The sequence below is a fragment of the Aphelocoma coerulescens genome, unplaced genomic scaffold (assembly GCF_041296385.1).
Source record: "Aphelocoma coerulescens isolate FSJ_1873_10779 unplaced genomic scaffold, UR_Acoe_1.0 HiC_scaffold_244, whole genome shotgun sequence".
NCBI classification, from domain to species: Eukaryota; Metazoa; Chordata; class Aves; order Passeriformes; family Corvidae; genus Aphelocoma; species Aphelocoma coerulescens.
Window position 1 is genome coordinate 1 of NW_027183589.1, and position 16,168 is coordinate 16,168.

At 65.0% G+C, this 16,168-nt stretch overlaps 2 protein-coding genes across 2 annotated transcripts in view; one reads left to right on the plus strand and one right to left on the minus strand.

Annotated features, from left to right (window-relative positions):
• Positions 1–141: 141 nt before the first annotated feature.
• PPP1R18 (protein phosphatase 1 regulatory subunit 18) lies at positions 142–9,697 on the plus strand. Its single transcript, XM_068999141.1, has 4 exons — positions 142–1,669; positions 1,840–2,696; positions 7,769–8,003; positions 9,424–9,697. Exons 1-4 carry the CDS (start codon positions 142–144, stop codon positions 9,441–9,443), a joined length of 2,640 nt encoding a protein of 879 aa, XP_068855242.1. The 3' UTR covers positions 9,444–9,697.
• Positions 9,698–13,750: 4,053 nt separating this feature from the next.
• LOC138101346 (epithelial discoidin domain-containing receptor 1-like) overlaps positions 13,751–16,168 on the minus strand; it is a 34,106-nt gene continuing 31,688 nt past the window's right edge. Inside the window, exons 16-17 of the mRNA XM_068999142.1 lie at positions 15,524–15,673; positions 13,751–13,888 (exon numbers count right to left, since the gene is read on the minus strand). Of these exons, the coding sequence (XP_068855243.1) occupies positions 13,751–13,888; positions 15,524–15,673 (288 nt within the window). The remainder of the gene's footprint in view (positions 13,889–15,523; positions 15,674–16,168) is intronic.

The following is a 16,168-nucleotide window of genomic DNA, read 5'->3' on the forward strand; positions in this document are numbered from 1 at the left end:
CATCCCTGACCCCCCAACCCCCATCCCATCTCCCCCAAACTCCCTCCCTGACCCCCCAACCCCCATCCCAGCTCCCCCAAACTCCCTCCCTGACCCCCCAACCCCCATCCCATCTCCCCCAAACCCCCCCTCTCCCCAGGGATGGCGGTTCCGGGCTGGAAGCTGCAGCTGCTGGAGCGCCGGCGCCGGGACGAGGAGGCCGCGCGGCGCCGGGAGCGGGAGCAGCGGGACCGGGCGGCCCAGGTGCCCCCCTGGAAGCGGGAGCTGCTGGAACGGCGCCGAGCCCGAGCCGGCCCGGGGGTCCCCAGCACCTTTCCGGGGGTCCCGTCCGGGCCTGGGGTCCCTGGGGGGTCCCCGGCGCTGGCGCCGGGGCCGGAGGAGTGCGGCCGTGCCGAAAACCCCGCCCGGGATCCTCAGAATGCCCCTCGGGATGGCAAAAATCAGCCCCGGGATGCCAAAAATCCACCTGGGGACCCCAGAAATCATCCCCGGGAGCCCGAAAATGCCCCCCGGGACCTCAAAAATCCACCCCGGGAGCCTGAAAATTCCCCCTGGGATCCCGAAAATGCCCCCCGGGATGCCAAAAATCATCCCCGGGACCTCAAAAATCCATCCCAGGACCCCAAAAATGCCCCCCGGGACCCCAAAAATGCCCCCCGGGAGCCCGAAAATTCCCCCTGGGACCCCAAAAATCCCCCCTGGGATGCCAAAAATCCACCCCGGGACCTCAAAAATCCCCCCCGGGACCCCAAAAATTCACCCCAGGACCCCGAAAATGCCCCCCGGGACCCCAAAAATGCCCCCCAGGACCCCCAAACTCCCCCTGGAGATGCCAAAAATCCTCCCCGGGCTCCCCAAAATTCTCCGCGAGATCCCGGAAACGGCCCCCGAGATCTCCGAGATCCCCAAAATCCCGCCCGGGACTCCCAAAATCACCTCGGAGATGCCGAAAATCCCCCCCGGGACCCCGAAAATCCCCCCCGGGACCCCGAAAATCCCCCCCGGGGCCGGGTCAGCCGCCTGCGGAGCCGCTTCGGCCCCGGGAGCGCCGAGGGTCCCCGGGGAGGGGACGAGGGTCGGGGCTCGGTGGCCACCGCGGGGCCAGCGGAGGGTCAGGGGTCAGCCAAGGGCGTGGGGACGGCGGTGACCCGTGGGGTGGTCAAGGGTGTGGGGCCAGCGGAGGGACAAGGGACGGCCGGAGGCCACGTGGCGACCACTGGTGTGGGGCCAGCTGAGGGCCAGGGGGTGGCCGAGACCCTCGGGCCAGTCAAGGGACAGGGAGTGACCACTGGTGTGGGGCCAGTGGAGGCCCTCGGGCCGGTCAAGGGACAGGGAGTGACCACTGGTGTGGGGTCATTGGAGGCCCTCGGGCCGGTCAAGGGACAGGGAGTGACCACTGGTGTGGGGCCAGTGGAGGGCCAGGGGCCAGTCAAGGGACAGGGAGTGACCACTGGTGTGGGGCCAGTGGAGGGCCAGGGGCCGGTCAAGGGACAGGGAGTGACCACTGGTGTGGGGCCAGTGGAGGCCCTCGGGCCGGTCAAGGGACAGGGAGTGACCACTGGTGTGGGGCCAGTGGAGGCCCTCGGGCCGGTCAAGGGACAGGGAGTGACCACTGGTGTGGGGCCAGTGGAGGCCCTCGGGCCGGTCAAGGGACAGGGAGTGACCACTGGTGTGGGGTCATTGGAGGCCCTCGGGCCGGTCAAGGGGATGGTCAAGACCTGGGAGGCGGCCGAAGGACGGGGAGGACCGGCGACAACGGGGGCGGGGCGAGGGACGGTGAACGGCCACGAGCCCGCGGGGGCCACCCAAGACCCCCGGGACCCCCTCGCTGACCACCAGCGCCCCTCCCTCGTCGCCGCTGTCGCCTCCCCCTCCCCCTTCGGTGCCACCTCCGCGCTCCGAGGGCGGGGCCGCGGTGTCGCCGCCGGGGGGGGCGGGGGCGGTGGCTGTCCCTCTGTCCGGAGCCTCTGTCCCTCTGTCCGGAGCCTCTGTCCCCCTGTCCGGAGCCGCTGTCCCCGTGTCCGGAGCCTCTGTCCCCCTGTCCAGCAGCTCTGTCCCCGTGTCCAGCAGCTCTGTCCCCCTGTCCGGAGCCTCTGTCCCCGTGTCCGGAGCCTCTGTCCCTCTGTCCAGCAGCTCTGTCCCCGTGTCCGGAACCTCTGTCCCTCTGTCCGGAGCCTCTGTCCCCGTGTCCGGAGCCTCTGTCCCCGTGTCCAGCAGCTCTGTCCCCCTGTCCGGAGCCTCTGTCCCCGTGTCCAGCAGCTCTGTCCCCGTGTCCGGAGCCTCCGTCCCTCTGTCCAGCGGCTCTGTCCCCGTGTCCAGCAGCTCTGTCCCTCTGTCCGGAGCCTCTGTCCCCGTGTCCGGAGCCTCCGTCCCTCTGTCCAGCGGCTCTGTCCCCGTGTCCATGCGGGGGGGGTCGCCCCGCCGGGACCCTCCGTGTCCCCCCCCGTGTCCCCACCCTGCCCTGCAGCGTCGCAGCGGCAACACCATCACGGTGCGGCCCCGCCGCGGGACCGGCGCTGTCGCCGGCGCTGTCGCCGAGGTCGGTGGCGGTGTCGCCGCGCCGGTGGCACCCCCCGAGCCCCCCCCGGGACCCCCCCAAGAAGCGCTACCCCACGGCCGAGCAGATCCAGGTGATCGGGGGCTACCTGGCCCTGCCCCGCTCCTGCCTGGCCAAGAGTGACCCCCACCGCAAGAAGGTACCCGTGTGTCGCTTGTGTGTCACCTGTGTGTCACCTGTGTCGCTTGTGTGTCACCTGTGTCACCTGTGTGTCACCTGTGTCACCTGTGTCACCTGTGTCTCACCTGTGTCTCACCTGTGTCACCTCCCTGTCACCTCTGTCCCCCCCTCCCCCGTCCTCGTGTCCCCGCGCTTTTGGTCCTCGAGGGTCTCTTTTGTGTCCCCGAGGGTCCTCTCTGGGTCACCTCCCTGTCCCCCTGGGGTCACCTGGGGTCACCTGGGGTCACCTGGGGTCACCTGGGTCACCTCCCCGTCCCCTGGGTCCCCAAGGGTCACCAGGGTCCCCTCTGTCCCCTGGGTCCCCAAGGGTCATCTGGGTCCCCTCCCTGTCCCCTGGGGTCACCTGGGTGTCCCCTCTGTCCCCCTGGGTCCCCAAGGGTCCCCTCCCTGTCCCCCCTGGGTCCCCGAGGGTCACCAGGGTCCCCTCCCTGTCCCTGAGAGTCACCTGGGGGTCCCCTCTGTCCCCTGGGTCCCCAAGGGTCATCTGGGTCCCCTCCCTGTCCCCGAGGGTCACCTGGGTGTCCCCTCCCTGTCCCCAAGGGTCCCCGAGGGGTCACCTGGGTGTCCTGGGCCCCCAAGGGTCACCTGGGTCCCCTCCCTGTCCCCAAGGGTCCCTGGGTCACCTGGGCCACCTCCCTGTCCCCCCTGGGTCCCCAAGGGTCACCAGGGTCCCCTCCCTGTCCCCCCTGGGTCCCCAAGGGTCACCTGGGTGTCCCCTCCCTGTCCCCCTGGGTCCCCGAGGGTCACCTGGGGGTCCCCACTGTCCCCCTGGGTCCCCAAGGGTCACCTGGGTGTCCCCTCCCTGTCCCCCTGGGTCCCCGAGGGTCACCTGGGGGTCCCCTCTGTCCCCCTGGGTCCCCAAGGGTCACCTGGGTCCCCTCCCTGTCCCCAAGGGTCACCTGGGGGTCCCCTCTGTCCCCTGGGTCCCTGAGGGTCACCTGGGTCCCCTCCCTGTCCCCAAGGGTCCCCGAGGGTCACCTGGGTGTCCCCTCTGTCCCCTGGGTCCCCGAGGGGTCACCAGGGTCCCCTCCCTGTCCCCAAGGGTCCCTGGGTCACCTGGGCCACCTCCCTGTCCCTGGGCCACCTCCCTGTCCCCCCTGGGTCCCCGAGGGTCACCAGGGTCACCTCCCTGTCCCCGAGGGTCACCTGGGTGTCCCCTCTGTCCCCTGGGTCCCCGAGGGTCACCTGGGTCCCCTCCCTGTCCCCCCTGGGTCCCCAAGGGTCACCTGGGGGTCACCTCCCTGTCCCCTGGGGTCACCTGGGGGTCCCCTCTGTCCCCCTGGGTCCCCAAGGGTCATCTGGGTCCCCTCCCTGTCCCCAATGGTCACCTGGGTGTCCCCTCCCTGTCCCCAAGGGTCCCCAAGGGTCACCTGGGTCCCCTCCCTGTCCCCTGGGGTCACCTGGGTGTCCCCTCTGTCCCCCTGGGTCCCCAAGGGTCACCTCCCTGTCCCCAAGGGTCACCAGGGTCACCTCCCTGTCCCCTGTGTCCCCAAGGGTCACCTCCCTGTCCCCAAGGGTCATCTGGGTCCCCTCCCTGTCCCCAAGGGTCCCCAAGGGTCACCTGGGTCACCTCCCTGTCCCCTGGGGTCACCTGGGTGTCCCCTCTGTCCCCAAGGGTCCCCGAGGGTCACCTGGGTGTCCCCTGGGCCCCCAAGGGTCACCTGGGTCCCCTCCCTGTCCCCAAGGGTCCCCGAGGGTCACCTGGGTGTCCCCTCTGTCCCCAAGGGTCCCCAAGGGTCATCTGGGTCCCCTCTGTCCCCCTGGGTCCCCAAGGGTCACCTGGGGGTCACCTCTGTCCCCCTGGGTCCCCAAGGGTCATCTGGGTCCCCTCCCTGTCCCCTGGGTCCCTGAGGGGTCACCTGGGTGTCCCCTGGGCCCCCGAGGGTCACCTGGGGGTCCCCTCCCTGTCCCCAAGGGTCCCCAAAGGTCACCTGGGTGTCCTGGGTCCCCAAGGGTCACCTGGGTCCCCTCCCTGTCCCCAAGGGTCACCTGGGGGTCCCCTCTGTCCCCCCCTGGGTCCCCTCTGTCCCCCCCCGTCCCCCCCCCGTCCCTTTTTGTCCCCCTGTGTCCCCTCCCCCCCTTGTCCTCTCGGCTCCCCTCAGTGTCCCCAAGGCCCCCCCCTCCTGTCCCCTCCCCTCCCCCCCCGATTTGGGGACAGGGACAAGGGGGGGGGGTCACCCCACCCCTCCCCCCACCCCTCCCCCCACCTCGGGCGTTACCCAGAATCCTCCGGGCCCCCCCCCAAAAAAAACAGGAACCGCGGGTGGGGGAGGGGCAGGAAGTGGCTCCCGCGGTGGCCGCGAGGGGCCCCTCCCCCACCCTCCCCATCCCCCCCCTCCTCAAATTCCCATCCCCCTCTCCCCCCCCACCAAAACTCCCTCCCCTCAAAATTCCCACGAAATTCCCCAATTCCCCTCCCCCCCCCACCCCATTAATTACAATTCAAGCCGAGGGTGGGGGCAGGGATTAATTACCGTTAATTACCGTTAATTACCGTGGGGAGGGGGGGGAGGGGACATAGGGTGCCCCCAGGGTGTCCCCAACACCCCCGAAGTCCCCAAAATCCCCCCAATGTCCCCCCAAAAATCCCCTCAATGTCCCCCCAATGTCCCCCAATGTCCCCCCAGTGTCCCCCCAATGTCCCCCCAATGTCCCCCCCGTGTCCCCAGTGTCCCCCCAATGTCCCCCCAATGTCCCCCCGTGTCCTCCCAATGTCCCCAGTGTCCCCCCAGTGTCCCCCCAATGTCCCCCCAATGTCCCCCCCCAATGTCCCCCCAATGTCCCCAATGTCCCCCCAATGTCCCCCCAGTGTCCCCCCAGTGTCCCCCCAATGTCCCCAATGTCCCCCAATGTCCCCCCAATGTCCCCCCAATGTCCCCCCAGTGTCCCCCCAATGTCCCCAATGTCCCCCCAATGTCCCCAATGTCCCCAATGTCCCCCCAGTGTCCCCCCAATGTCCCCCCAATGTCCCCCCAATGTCCCCAGTGCCCCCCCAATGCCCCCTGTGCCCCCCCAAGCCCCCCAAACCCCCCACGCCCCCCAATGCCCCCCAAGCCCCCAATGCCCCCTGTGCCCCCCAAGCCCCCCAATGTCCCCCCAAGCCCCCCAATGTCCCCAAACCCCCCAAGCCCCCCAATGCCCCCCAATGTCCCCCAAAGCCCCCAAAGCCCCCCAAGCCCCCCAAGCTCCCCAATGCCCCCTGTGCCCCCTGTGCCCCCCAAGCCCCCCAAGCCCCCAAATGCCCCCAAGCCCCCCAATGTCCCCAAGCCCCCCAAGCCCCCCCAATGCCCCCAATGCCCCCTGTGCCCCCCAATGCCCCCTGTACCCCCCAATGCTCCCCAAGCCCCCCAAGTCCCCCAATGCCCCCTGTGCCCCCCAAGCCCCCAATGCCCCCCAATGCCCCCTGTACCCCCAAATGTCCCCCAAGCCCCCTGTGCCCCCCAAGCCCCCCCAATGCCCCCTGTGCCCCCCAAGCTCCCCAATGCCCCCTGTACCCCCCAATGCCCCCCAAGCCCCCCAAGCCCCCCAAACCCCCCACGCCCCCCAATGCCCCCCAAGCCCCCCAATGCCCCCTGTGCCCCCCAATGTCCCCAATGCCCCCCAATGCCCCCTGTACCCCCAAATGTCCCCCAAGCCCCGAAGCCCCCCAAGCCCCCCCAATGCCCCCCAAGCCCCCTGTGCCCCCCAATGCCCCCCAAGCCCCCTGTGCCCCCCAAGCCCCCTGTTCCCCCCTGTCCCCCCCAAACCCCCTGTGCTCCCAAATGTCCCCAAGCCCCCCCAATGCCCCCCAAGCCCCCCAAGCCCCCCAAACCCCCCAAGCCCCCCAATGTCCCCTAAGCCCCCCCAATGCCCCCTGTGCCCCCAATGCGCCCTGTGCCCCCCAAGCCCCCCAATGTCCCCAAGCCCCCAATGCCCCCAAACCCCCCAAGCCCCCAATGTCCCCTGTGCCTCCCAAGCCCCCCAATGTCCCCCCAAGCCCCCCAATGTCCCCCAAAGCCCCCAATGCCCCCCAAGCCCCCCCAAGCCCCCCAAGCTCCCCAATGCCCCCTGTGCCCCCTGTGCCCCCCAAACCCCCCAAGCCCCCCAAACCCCCCACGCCCCCCAATGCCCCCTGTGCCCCCCAAGCCCCCCAATGTCCCCCCAATGCCCCCAATGCCCCCCAATGTCCCCAATGCCCCCCAATGCCCCCTGTGCCCCCCAAGCCCCCCAAGCCCCCCCAATGCCCCCCAAGCCCCCTGTGCCCCCCAAACCCCCTGTGCCCCCAAATGTCCCCAAGCCCCCCCAATGCCCCCTGTGCCCCCCAATGCCCCCAAATGTCCCCAAGCCCCCCAAACCCCCCAAGTCCCCCAATGCCCCCCAAGCCCCCCAATGCCCCCTGTACCCCCAAATGTCCCCCAAGCCCCCAAGCCCCCCAAGCCCCCCCAATGTCCCCCAATGCCCCCCAAGCCCCCCCAATGCCCCCTGTGCCCCCCAATGTCCCCCAAGCCCCCCCAATGTCCCCAAGCCCCCCAAGCCCCCCAATGTCCCCAATGCCCCCCAATGCCCCCTGTGCCCCCTGTGCCCCCCAATGCCCCCTGAACCCCCCAAGCCCCCAATGTCCCCCCAAGTCCCACAATGTCCCCAAGCCCCCCAAGCCCCCCCAATGCCCCCTGTGCCCCCCAATGTCCCCCAAGCCCCCCCAATGTCCCCAAGCCCCCCAAGACCCCCAATGTCCCCAATGCCCCCCAATGCCCCCTGTACCCCCAAATGTCCCCCAAGCCCCCAAGCCCCCCAAACCCCCTGTGCTCCCAAATGTCCCCAAGCCCCCCCAATGCCCCCTGTGCCCCCCAAGCTCCCCAAGCCCCCCAAGCCCCCCAAACCCCCCAAGCCCCCCCAATGCCCCCTGTGCCCCCCAAGCCCCCCCAATGCCCCCTGTACCCCCCAATGCCCCCCAAGCCCCCCAAACCCCCCAATGCCCCCCAAGCCCCCCAAGCCCCCCCAATGCCCCCTGTGCCCCCCAAGCCCCCCCAATGCCCCCCTGTGCCCCCCCAGCTGAAGATCTGGTTCAGCGAGCGGGACCTCGAGAGAACCTTCTCGTACCCGTCCGAGGGGGCGGCGCTGGCGGCCTGGGGACCCCCCGAGGACCCCCCCGGGACCCCCCCGGGACCCCCCGAGCGCCGCCAGGACCCCCCTGAGGAGGAGGAGGAGGAGGAGGAGGAGGAAGAGGAGCCCCCTCCCCCCGTGCGGGGGCTGCCGGGGGGGCTGCGGGGCCGCGCCCTCCTCGTCGGTGGGTTTTGGGGTTTGGGGAGGGGGTTTGGGGGGGGATTTGGGGGCCTGAGGGGTCTTGGGAAGGGGTTTTGGGGGGATTTGGGGTGGTTTGGGGGCCTGAGGGGTCTTGGGAAGGGGTTTTGGGGGGATTTTGGGGGTTGTGGGGGTCCTAGGGGGTCTTGGGAAGGGGTTTTGGGGGGATTTTGGGGGAATTTGGGGTGGTTTGGGGGGTCTTGCGGGAATTTGGGGTCCTGAGGGGTCTTGGGAAGGGGTTTTGGGGGGGTTTTGGCAGGATTTGGGGTGGTTTGGGGGGGGATTTGGGGTCCTGGGGGGCCTTGGGAAGGGGTTTGAGGGGGATATTTGGAGGGATTTGGGGGTTTTTGGGGTCCTAGGGGGTCTTGGGAAGGGGTTTTGGGGGGATTTTGGGGATTTTGGGGTCCTGGGGGGTCTTGGGAAGGGGTTTTGGAGGGGTTTTGGCGGGATTTGGGGTGGTTTGGGGGGGATTTGGGGTCCTGGGGGGTCTTGGGAAGATTTTGGGGTCCTGGGGGTTTTGAGGAGGGGTTTTGGAGGGATTTGGGGTGGTTTAGGGGGGATTTGGGGTCCTGGAGGGTCTTGGGAAGGGGTTTGAGGGGGATATTGGGGTGATTTGGGGAGGTTTTGGGGTCCTGGGGGGTCTCAGGAAGGGGTTTTGGGGGGTTAATGGTGGATTTTGGGGGGATTTGGGGGGATTTGGGGTCCTGGGGCACTCTCAGGAAGGGCTTTGAGGGGGTTATGGGTGAATTTTGGGGGATTTTTGGGGGGGATTTGGGGGGATTTGGGGTCCTGGGGGGGTCTCAGGAAGGGCTTTGAGGGGGTTATGGGTGGATTTTGGGGGATTTTGGGGGGATTTGGGGGGATTTGGGGTCCTGGGGCACTCTCAGGAAGGGCTTTGAGGGGGTTATGGGTGAATTTTGGGGGGATTTTTTGGGGGATTTTGAGGGTTTTGGGGGGTTATTGATGGATTTTGGGGGGATTTGGGGGTTTTGGGGTCCTGGGGCGCTCTCAGGAAGGGGCTTTGAGGGAGTTATGGGTGGATTTTGGGGAATTTTGGGGATTTTGGGGTGATTTGGGGGGATTTGGGGTCCTGGGGCACTCTCAGGAAGGGCTTTGAGGGGGTTATGGGTGAATTTTGGGGGGATTTTGGGGGGATTTTGGGGGGATTTTGGGGGGGATTTGGGGGGATTAGGGGTCCTGGGGGGGTCTCAGGAAGGGCTTTGAGGGGGTTATGGGTGGATTTTGGGGGATTTTGGGGGGATTTGGGGGGATTAGGGGTCCTGGGGCGCTCTCAGGAAGGGCTTTGAGGGGGTTATGGGTGGATTTTGGGGGGATTTCAGGGCAAAACGGGGGTCCCTAACCCTGTCCCCCCCTCACCCCCCCCCCCCATTTCTCCCCTCCCCCAGACGAGTCCTGCCGTCGGTAACCCCGGCCCAGCCCCCCGGGACCCCCCCACGGGACCCCCCAGGACCCCCCAGCGCCGGCGATGGGGGAGGGGCTCCGGCCTCGTGGGACCCCCCCCGGAGGGGCAGGACAGGGATGGACACTCGGACAGAGACCCCCAGACCCCCCCCCAAACCGCTCTTGGGTGGGGGAGGGGTGGTCCAGGACATTCTTCCCACCCTGGCGGGGTCTGGGGGGGGGTCTTTTCACCCCATTTTGTAGCTTTTTTAGTACCGGGGGGGGGAGGGGTTTTTAATTATCCCTAACGAGGGTTTTTTTAGCCTAATTAAGGGCTTTTTATAACCGGGGGGGGGGAGGGCGATTTTGTCAGTATTGGGTCAACCGGAGCTGTCCCAGTTTGGACTGGGCCAGGCCCAGTTTGGACTGGACGGGGGTGGGGGGCCAAAGCCGTGGCAGTATTTTGGGGGGGGGGGAGGGGGAGGGGGGGGGGCAAAGCTGCTTTGAAGGGGTGGGGTTGGGGGGATGGGGAGGGGGCGAATTTGGGGGGGAGAGGGCGAAAAATGGCGTAGGATGGAGTAGGCCGAAGCCTGCGGCCTGTTCTTGTTGCCGTGGCAACGAAGCCTGCGGCCTGTCTACTCCCAAGGCCTGCTTCTGTCACCACGGCAACGAAGCCTGCAGCCTGTGTACTCCTGAGGCCTGCGACTGTCGCCATGGCAACAGTTGGCAGCCTGTGGCCTGCTGCTGTTGCTATGGTAACAAAGCCTGTGGCCTGTGTACTCCCGAGGCTTGAGGCCTGCTCCTGTTGCCGTGGCAACGGAGCCTGGGGCCTACCTGCTCCCAAGGCCTGCTCCTGTCGCCGTGGCAACGGAGCCTGTGGCCTGTGTACTCCTAAAGCCTGCAGCCTGCTCCCGTCGCCATGGCAACGAAGCCTGCGGCTTGCGTACTGCTAAAGCCTGTGGCCTGCTCTCGTCGCCATGGCAACGAAGCCTGTGGCCTGCTCCTGTCACCATGGCAACGGAGCCTGCGGCCTGTGTACTGCTAAAGCGTGCGGCCTGCTCCAGTCACCATGGCAACGAAGCCTGCGGCCTGCTCCTGTCGCCGTGGCAACGAAGCCTGCGGCCTGCGTACTGCTAAAGCCTGTGGCCTGCTCCTGTCGCCATGGCAACGAAGCCTGCGGCCTGCGGCCTGCTAAAGCCTGCGGCCTGCTCCCGTTGCCATGGCAACAAAGCCTGCGGCCTGCTCCTGTAACCATGGCAACGAAGCCTGCGGCCTGTGTACTGCTAAAGCCTGCGGCCTGCTCCCGTCGCCATGGCAACAAAGCCTGCGGCCTGCGTACTGCTAAAGCCTGCTGCCTGCTCCCGTTGCCATGGCAACGAAGCCCCCCCTGTGCTGCTGCTTGGCCGAGCTGTATCGCGACAGTGACAATAAACGCCGACGTCGGCTGTTGTGAGCCCGGCTGGTGACACCGGGGACGGGTGAAGGGGGGGAACACGAAAATCGTGGAAAATCCACCCAAAAAAACCAATAACAGAGCCCAAAAAAGCTCCAAAAAAAAAAAAGCCTAAAAAAGGCTCCCAAAAAAACCTCAAAAAGTCCCAATCCCGGCGACCACAAACTTCGGGATTCGGGGCACCCCAAGGAGTTTGTGAGGGGGAAAAAAGGGGGTTTTTCATGAAAATGGGGATTTTTCATAAAAAAGGGATTTTCAGGGGAAAAATGATGGGTTGAAGGGAGAAAAAAAAAAGGATTTTCTGGGGGGAAAAGGGTGATTTTATTGGGAAAAAAGAGAATTTTTGAGGAAAAAAGGGGGTTCTGGGAGAAAAAAGTTGCATTTCTGAGGAAAACGAGCGGATTTGCCTAAAATCGGGGTGTCCTGAGGAGGAAAAAAATTTGAGTTTTTTGGGCGGATTTGGGATTATTTTTTGGGGAGGAAAAAAGCGGATTTTTGGGGTAAAACCGCTGCTTTCTGGGGTGGGGTTTTTTTTGGAGGCAAAAACAACGTTTTGAGGCAAAACCCGGAAAATTTTTGAGGGGAAAAGAAACGATTTGAGGACCCCCCCCCCTCAAAAAATAAAACCCAACAACAACGAAAGACTCCCCTCGAAAAAAACCCCAAATTCGAAATATATTAAATGTTAACAAAAAAGCTCCATTTTAGCCCCAAAATGCCCCGGAGCCCCTCCCCCACTCAGGGCCCCGCTGCAGGAGGCCGAAGGGCGCTCAGTGAGGATGAGGATGAGGATGAAGATGATGACGATGATGATGATGATGATGATGAAGGTGATGATGATGAGGATGAAGATGACGATGAGGATGGTGATGGTCACTCCAGGGCCGAGCGGTCACTCAGGGCCCGCTGCAGGAGGCCGAAGGGCGCTCAGTGAGGATGATGAGGGTGATGATGATGATGAAGATGATGATGATGATAACGATGATGATGATGAGGATGAAGATGACGATGATGATGATGATGGTCACTCCAGGGCCGAGCGGTCACTCAGGGCCCGCTGCAGGAGGCCGAAGGGCGCTCAGTGAGGATGAGGATGATGATGATGATAACGATGATGAAGATGATGGAAGATGATGACGATGATGATGATGAAGATGACGATGATGATGATGAGGATGGTGATGGTCACTCCAGGGCCGAGCGGTCGCTCAGGGCTCGCTGCAGGAGGCCGAAGGGCGCTCAGTGAGGATGATGATGATGATGAAGATGATGAGGATGAAGATGACGATGATGATGGTGATGGTCACTCCAGGGCCGAGCGGTCACTCAGGGCCCGCTGCAGGAGGCCGAAGGGCGCTCAGAGAGGATGATGATGAGGATGATGATGATGCAGATGATGATGATGATGATGATGAAGGTGATGAGGATGATGATGGTCACTCCAGGGCCGAGCGGTCACTCAGGGCCCGCTGCGGGAGGCCGAAGGGCGCTCAGTGAGGATGAGGATGAGGATGATGAAGATGATGATGATGACGATGACGATGATGATGATGAGGATGATGATGATGATGATGGTCACTCCAGGGCCGAGCGGTCGCTCAGGGCCCGCTGCAGGAGGCCGAAGGGCGCTCAGTGAGGATGATGAGGATGAAGATGAGGATGATGATGATGAGGATGATGATGATGAGGATGATGATGATGAGGATGATGAGGATGATGGAAGATGATGACGATGATGATAACGATGATGAAGATGACGATGATGATGGTGATGGTCACTCCAGGGCCGAGCGGTCACTCAGGGCCCGCTGCAGGAGGCCGAAGGGCGCTCAGTGAGGATGAGGATGATGATGAAGATGATGATGAAGATGATGAAGATGATGACGATGATGATGATGATGATAACGATGATGAAGATGAAGATGACGATGATGATGATGAGGATGATGATGATGGTCACTCCAGGGCCGAGCGGTCACTCAGGGCCCGCTGCAGGAGGCCGAAGGGCGCTCAGTGAGGATGATGATGATGATAACGATGATGAAGATGACGATGATGATGATGGTCAGTCCAGGGCCGAGCGGTCACTCAGGGCTCGCTGCAGGAGGCCGAAGGGCGCTCAGTGAGGATGATGAGGATGAAGATGATGATGATGATGATGATGGTCACTCCAGGGCCGAGCGGTCACTCAGGGCTCGCTGCAGGAGGCCGAAGGGCGCTCAGTGAGGATGATGAGGGTGATGATGATGATGATGATGATGATGATGATGATGAGGATGATGATGATGATAACGATGATGAAGGTGATGGGGATGATGATGGTCACTCCAGGGCCGAGCGGTCACTCAGGGCCCCGCTGCAGGAGGCCGAAGGGCGCTCAGTGAGGATGATGATGATGAAGATGATGAAGATGATGATGATGAAGATGATGAGGATGATGATGGTCACTCCAGGGCCGAGCGGTCACTCAGGGCCCGCTGCAGGAGGCCGAAGGGCGCTCAGTGAGGATGATGATGATGAGGATGATGATGATGAGGATGATGAAGATGATGAGGATGATGATGGTCACTCCAGGGCCGAGCGGTCACTCAGGGCCCGCTGCAGGAGGCCGAAGGGCGCTCAGTGAGGATGATGATGATGATGAAGGTGATGAAGATGACGATGATGATGATGAGGATGACGATGAGGATGATGATGATAATGATGATGACAATGACGATGACGATGATGATGATGATGATGAAGATGATGATGATGAAGGTGATGAGGATGATGATGGTCACTCCAGGGCCGAGCGGTCACTCAGGGCCCGCTGCAGGAGGCCGAAGGGCGCTCAGTGAGGATGATGATGATGAAGATGATGATGATGATGGTGATGGTCACTCCAGGGCCGAGCGGTCACTCAGGGCCCGCTGCAGGAGGCCGAAGCTCGGCCGCTCGGCCGCCTCTCGGGCCCAGCAGTTCAGCATCAGCCGGTGCAGGCCCGGGGGGCAGCCGGGGGGGCAGGGCAGGTACTCCTGGGGAAACTGGGCTTACTGGGAGCACTGGGAGGGCACTGGGAGGGACTGGGTCCCATAACCCGCTCCCAGTGCCCTCCCAGTGGCTCCCAGTCCCTCCCAATCCCCTCCCAGTGCCTCCCAGTAGCTCCCAATCCTCTCCTAGTGCCTCCCAGTCCCTTCCCAGTCCCCCCCAATCCCCTCCCAGTCCCTCCCAATCCCTTCCCAGTCCCCCCCTATGACCCTCCCAGTGCCCCCCAGCGGCTCCCAGTGCCTCCCAGTGCCTCCCAGTCCCCTCCCAGCAGCTCCCAGTGCCTCCCAGTCCCCCCCAATCCCCTCCCAGTCCCCCCCAATCCCCTCCCAGTGCCCCCCAGTGGCTCCCAGTGCCTCCCAGTAGCTCCCAATCCTTTCCTAGTGCCTCCCAGTCCCTCCCAGTGGCTCCCAATCCCCTCCCAGTGCCTCCCAGTCCCCCCCAATCCCCTCCTAGTGCCCCCCAGTGCCTCCCAGTGCCTCCCAGTCCCCCCCAATCCCCTCCCAGTCCCTCCCAGTCCCCCCCAATCCCCTCCCAGTGCCTCCCAGTCCCCCCCAATCCCCTCCCAGTCCCCCCCCAATCCCCTCCCAGTCCCCTCCCAGCGGCTCCCAGTGGCTCCCAGTCCCTCCCAATCCCCCCCAGTCCCCTCCCAGCGGCTCCCAGTGGCTCCCAGTCCCCCCCAATCCCCTCCCAGTCCCCCCCCAATCCCCTCCCAGTGCCTCCCAGTCGCTCCCAATCCCTTCCCAGTCCCTCCCAGTCCCCCCCAATCCCCTCCCAGTGGCTCCCAGTCCCTCCCAATCCCCTCCCAGTCCCCCCCAATCCCCTCCCAGTGCCTCCCAGTCGCTCCCAATCCCTTCCCAGTGCCTCCCAGTCCCCCCCAATCCCCTCCCAGTCCCCTCCCAGCGGCTCCCAGTGGCTCCCAGTCCCCCCCAATCCCCTCCCAGTCGCTCCCAATCCCTTCCCAGTGCCTCCCAGTCCCCCCCAATCCCCTCCCAATCCCCTCCCAGCGGCTCCCAGTGGCTCCCAGTCCCTCCCAATCCCCCCCAGTCCCCTCCCAGCGGCTCCCAGTGGCTCCCAGTCCCCCCCAATCCCCTCCCAATCCCCCCCAATCCCCTCCCAGTCCCCCCCAATCCCTTCCCAGTCCCTCCCAGTCCCCCCCAATCCCCTCCCAGTGCCTCCCAATCCCTCCCAATCCCCTCCCAGTCCCTCCCAGTCCCCCCCAATCCCCTCCCAGTCCCCCCCAATCCCTTCCCAGTCCCTCCCAGTCCCCCCCAATCCCCTCCCAGTGCCTCCCAGTAGCCCCCAATCCTCTCCCAGTCCCCCCCAATCCCTCCCAGTCCCCTCCCAGCGGCTCCCAGTGGCTCCCAGTCCCCCCCAATCCCCTCCCAGTCCCTCCCAATCCCCCCCAATCCCCCCCAATCCCCTCCCAGTGCCTCCCAGTAGCCCCCAATCCCCTCCCAATCCCCCCCAATCCCCTCCCAGTCCCCCCCAATCCCTTCCCAGTCCCTCCCAGTCCCCCCCAATCCCCTCCCAGTGCCTCCCAATCCCCCCCAATCCCTTCCCAGTCCCTCCCAGTGCCCCCCAATCCCCTCCCAGTCCCCCTCCCAGCGGCTCCCAGCGCCCACCTGGCGGCCCTGGTTGCGGAAGTGGTGGCCGGCGTTGGCGATCACCTGCTCGTCGCTGAGGCTCCCGTAGGGCTGCCGGCGGCAGCGCGTCAGCACCTCCCAGAGCGTCACCCCGAAGGCCCAGGCGTCGCTGGCCGGGCTGAACGTGCCCTGGGAGCGGGCGGGGTTTTGGGGTCTGGGCTTTTGGGGTTTGGGGTCTGGGGCTTTTGGGGTTTGGGGTTTTGGGGTTTGGGGTCTGGGCTTTTGGGGTTTGGGGTCTGGGGCTTTTGGGGTTTGGGGTTTTGGGGTTTGGGGTTTGGGGCTTTTGGGGTTTGGGGTTTTGGGGTTTGGGGTCTGGGGCTTTTGGGGTCTGGGGTTTTGGGGTTGGGGGTCTGGGGCTTTTGGGGTTTGGGGTCTGGGGTTTTGGGGGTTGGGGTCTGGGGTTTTGGGGTTTGGGGTTTGGGGTCTGGGCTTTTGGGGTTTGGGGCTCTGGGGTTTTGGGGTTTGGGGTCTGGGGTTTTGGGGTTTCGGGCTTCAGGGATTTTGGGGTTTGGGCTCTGGGGCTTTTGGGGTTTGGGGTCTGGGGCTTTTGGGGTTTGGGGTCTGGGGTTTTGGGGTCTGGGGTTTTGGGGTTGGGGGTCTGGGCTTTTGGGGTCTGGGGCTTTT

Excerpts from the sequence above, each read along its gene's own strand:
- PPP1R18 (XM_068999141.1), top strand. The coding sequence starts at position 142 with ATGGCGGTTCCGGGCTGGAAGCTGCAGCTGCTGGAGCGCCGGCGCCGG. Across the intron at positions 1,670-1,839 it reads GGGACAGGGAGTGACCACTG|CGCCCCTCCCTCGTCGCCGC; the intron begins GTGTGGGGTCAT and ends GCTGACCACCAG. Across the intron at positions 2,697-7,768 it reads GTGACCCCCACCGCAAGAAG|CTGAAGATCTGGTTCAGCGA; the intron begins GTACCCGTGTGT and ends GTGCCCCCCCAG.